General features: G+C 40.0%; 1 protein-coding gene across 1 annotated transcript; it reads right to left on the bottom strand.

The window, feature by feature from the left end:
* Positions 1 to 367: 367 nt before the first annotated feature.
* LOC310857584 (endonuclease domain-containing 1 protein) lies at positions 368 to 2,391 on the bottom strand. The gene is made up of 2 exons (XM_083763304.1): positions 2,073 to 2,391; positions 368 to 1,672 (listed from the first exon to the last, which is right to left on the bottom strand). The coding sequence occupies exons 1-2, from the start codon at positions 2,367 to 2,369 to the stop codon at positions 1,064 to 1,066; spliced, it is 906 nt and encodes a 301-aa protein (XP_083619430.1). The 5' UTR covers positions 2,370 to 2,391; the 3' UTR covers positions 368 to 1,063.
* Between the last annotated feature and the right edge of the window lie 2,251 nt (positions 2,392 to 4,642).

Raw genomic sequence — 4,642 nt, forward strand, 5'->3', positions numbered from 1 at the left:
AATTCATGATAAATCTCACTACCGGTATCTGGCTGCAACAACCCTGAGTAAACTGTACAAATCCTTTGATACTATCGTGTTGGATAGGGCTATTAGAATTATTATTTAAAAAAATTAAACAATCTTCTGCAATTTGTACAATTATAGAGGTACCCTTTATGAACTTTTATGAAATCATCATAGTATACAGAAATAGATTTATTAATTTGATTAAAAAAAGTGTAACTGGTGTAGACTAGGGCAGCGTAAATTCCTCAATTCCAAAAAGGTCCTCAGAGAGAGAGAGAGAGAGAGAGAGAGAGAGAGAGAGAGTTTACTACTGCAGTCTGCAACCAAAACTTTATTTAAATAAAGTGTAGATAAATTATGGTGCAGGATCTCATCTCAAAGGAGTAGGCTACCATATACTGTATTTGCTTATGGCTATTATCTTTTCTCACTATTTGTCTAATGATGAAATGAAGACACAGCACAAAGTATACAGTATATATACACCTCTGCAAACAAAAACTAAACTTTGAGAACACATTTTGTAAATCCGTTATGAAAATCACAGTTGAGTGCATAGTATATTAAGGAACACAAACACATATTTTATTTAAAGGAATATACATCTTGCACTGGAGAATCTCTGCTTTATTCCCGATAGTGATAGTATATAGCTGAGAGACAGGAAAGGCGGGACACAGAGGATGACATGCTCTAAAGCACCTCAGATTGGATTCAAACCCGGGTCAGCTACAGGAAGTACTATAGCATAAGCCATACAGCTTCACAATAACAACAACAAATACGGTATATGTTGTTTCAGGACCTCACTGGCCTAGAGTATAACCTTTTAATTTCAAGGATCCACATAACTCACACAGAGTGTACAAATGCAATCAAATGGACCTGAATGGTCCATTTGGTTACACTCACAGAGCTACAGACCTGTGAGGATCCGTTTGGACCCCCTTCCTTCAAGGGTCCTCGGCTCCCACTTCGAGAACCACTGGTATAACTAACATGAACTAACATTGAAGCAAGCAGAATGAAACGTGAACACAGAATTGGGGAGCTCTCAGATTGTGTGGAAGAGGTACAGAGGAAGGGGCGAGGGAGAAATACAGTTGTCATAGAAGATCTGAAGGCTCTGATCCACATCCATCCGGTTCTTCAGAATCATCTCCAGCTCTTGGACCGTCATCTCATGAACTTTGTTGCTCTCCTTGGCATTTTTGGCCAAGGCAGCGTAGGAGGGGAAGCGGATGCGGACGTCGTGCGGTGAGTTGCGGTCATATTCGGTGCAGCAGTAGGCTGACCATATGTCTTCTGGGATGGCCACGCGGTCTTGGTTGTTCCGGCGGATCATGTTGCCAGTGGTAGTGACTCCGGTGACGATGTACGCGGTGCCACGGCAGAAGTTGTTGAGGCGGACGCGCATGTGCTCCTCGTACTCACGCCAAGGCCCGATGTTAAACTCCCGGACCTCTGGGACAACGTTGGTGAGGGTGTAGGTAGCGGCACGGTCATAAGGGTCAGATTGGTGCTGATCTGGGTTCAGGTGAGCCCTCTCATATATAACCACATCGGAATAGTCATCAAGGACTGCCTGGCTGTCCTCAAACTTCATGTGCAGGTAGCCAGTGGGGAAGGGGAGCATGTTTCCATTCCCGTCCATTTCTGCCAACTGAGGATCGAAATACAAGAACACTTTTATTTTTTGCAAAAGATACAGAAATATACAGGTTATCTTGGATGTGTAGGTCATATGACAGTGAAGCCAAAACCGCTTATATGTTCTGAGCTTTCAACTTCTTCATGAGCAGTTAAAAATGTGCCATATACCTACTGATGATTTGGAGCAGGACCCACTCCTAAATGCCACTCTAAATATATGCACACAATAAGACATTGTTGCTTAAACTAAGACCTACAATTTAAAATCCTTTGTTTTAATTGACTCATATGGGTCCATTTGCTTACACGTGTACACTCTCAGAGTAAAATTAAGCTTTATTTTGTAGTTTCGTGTGAACTTTTAAAGGATATAATTAGCTATATTAAACACACAAAGAATAGTGTCTGACCTGTGGCTCATACATCCAGGGGTAGTCCACTCGTCTGTCTGCCTCCGTCTTCTTGAAGGTATACGCTGAGTAAACCGGTATGCGTTTGAGAGGGTCATACAGGGTCACGAAACGTGGTTTATCGGCATAACGCTGGCAGATCTTTTTCAGCCTGGTTTCGATGATCCCCCGTGGTGGTGTCCCCATGTACAGGGAGTCCTTGCATCTCTCGACATGGTTGAAGTCCTGAACGACTGTAGAGGAAGTATGGAGCACAAACTGGATCAGAGCGAGAGCCAACACGACCCAGTCGTGCATCTTGTCCTACTAGTCTGTATTATGTCTCCTGCAAAAGAACAGTGAGGGAGAACATGTCCAGTTATAATAACTGGACTATAAAAAAATTAACGCATCTGATATGCAAAACATTTAAAACATGACGGGCCACCTAACCCATGTGGGTGTGTTAACCTACATTATATTTGCGACTGCCCGCTATAGGTGTCTGATTGAAAAAGTAAAGAAGAAATATATGCATAACATTAGTAACAAATAGAGTAACATATAACATTTTAATAATATACAAAGAGAAGATACAACGTATTATTAGTGTTTATCTTCTAGAGAAAGTAATGACGTTGTTTGCTTTGGAATTATTGTTTAAAAAACCAGTCATGTCATTCAATGGCATTGACGCATTGTCTATTCACAACTTCAGACATTGTTCGTACATTAGCAAGTTTCCCCTTAGTGGCTTATGTTGCATTTGTTCACATTTTCTTCAATGTCACTAAAATGCTATCAAACTTACCTGAACAAGAAGAAATAACATACTATTTTAACATAAAAATGTGTCATTTTTATCAAAAGAGTCATGAAATATATAGAGCAGCTAGTCTCTAAATATCATGTATAATATAAAGTGCTGTTTATAATATAGTTTATAATAATATATAAACTATGCTTTGGGGCTCATAGGTTTTTAAGGACGCCAATTTCGTCATTAGGTTCACTTCAAAGTGTAAGACAGAAACTGGAGGGTCACTGGAAAAGTGATGAGTCTCAACTGGTCAATGGACACAAAGACACATTAGGCCTAAACCTTTTAACTGCTGAGCAAATGTTCATCTTTCATAATACAAAATTGCTGTTTTGTGTTTTATTTGCCCAATGCCAGAAGATAGAACCATCTCCCCGGCACAATCAGCTCAGCTATGTGGCCCTCTTGCACTTCCCATTCCTGGAATTAACTACTAGGCAATGGCATATCAACTTCCTGTGTTATTGCAGACAATGTTCTTTTGCTGTTAACCCTCATTTTTCTGTGTTCCGCCTCGTCCTCTCACGGAACACTGCAAACCATTGCGTGTTGTCACCAAACATCACAGAAGGAAGGAACACTGCAGCCATCAACCCTTTCCTGTATTGTTATCAGTCAATTCTCAAATTACGCTTTAACCCTAAACCCACTGATAAACTTCTGTGAATTGTGAAACGGTCCAATCGCACTTTCATAAAAGTACGCTGCTGATAGACCTCATGGTGAAATGCAAAACTGCCTGTTTTATCTGTCTTGTGTCAAACAAAAGGCCTACAGTAGCGGATCTGCTTCAGTGGCTCTACTCAGTATGGTATGATTACAGGTTCTATAAGATAAAGCAAGCCACATTGCCATTTTACACCATGTAAGGTGTTGTGGCAAAGACTGCTACATTGTGTGCATGTGTGTGTTACAGGAATGTGCAAATCAGAGAACATGTATGCCTGACTGATTATTATATGAGCAAAGGTAGTCTTTTTCTGCAAATACTGTATCTGTCTGTCAAGAGGTTGTTTCATGCAAAGAGGAACAGAGAGCATTTTAAATGAGATACAGTGAGAATCCTAGCAGTACGTTTCATTATTTTCTATTATTGTTTAAGAAACTGGAATTGTATTGAGAGATGAGAGGTCTGTTACCTTTAAAGCTACAGTGATAACCTATTGGCTATCTTGCCAGCAAGGTGCTAACTAGGTGCAATTTCCCATTGACAGCCCATTCATCCAAACAGAAAAGTCCTGTCTGATTGAGTTTGAACGTCAAACTCACCAACATTGCAGCTGTGCAAAAAGCTTGAATTATCCTCTTTCTATCTGCAAAGTGTTTGTTTCATAAAAGTCCACCATACAGTCCACCTACAGTACATGTTATGAGCAACTTCCTGTCAAGAAATTCCTTGCAGATGATTATTTGTATTATTTATGAAACAAACACTTTGCAGATAGAACGAGGATAACTCAAGCTTTTCGTACCGCTGCAATGTTGGTGAGTTTTTCTTTTTATTTAATGATAATGCAGACATCATCATTTAAAACAATGAATTACATAATCATGATTTTCTTTTTTTTAAACAAGACAAGACAAACTCAAAAAAGAAAACAAAAAACAGCAAAAACAACCCCCCCACCCCCCACCCCAGAAAGGTAAATGTTGGTAAATGGTAAATGGTAAATGGTGCATTTATATAGCGCCTTTATCCAAGGCGCTTTACATAGATTGTGCATTACATTCACCCATTCATACACCGATTGCGGCGGAAGCCATGCAAGGT

This window comes from Protomyctophum parallelum (genome assembly GCF_964188405.1).
Source record: "Protomyctophum parallelum genome assembly, chromosome: 1".
Taxonomy (NCBI): Eukaryota; Metazoa; Chordata; class Actinopteri; order Myctophiformes; family Myctophidae; genus Protomyctophum; species Protomyctophum parallelum.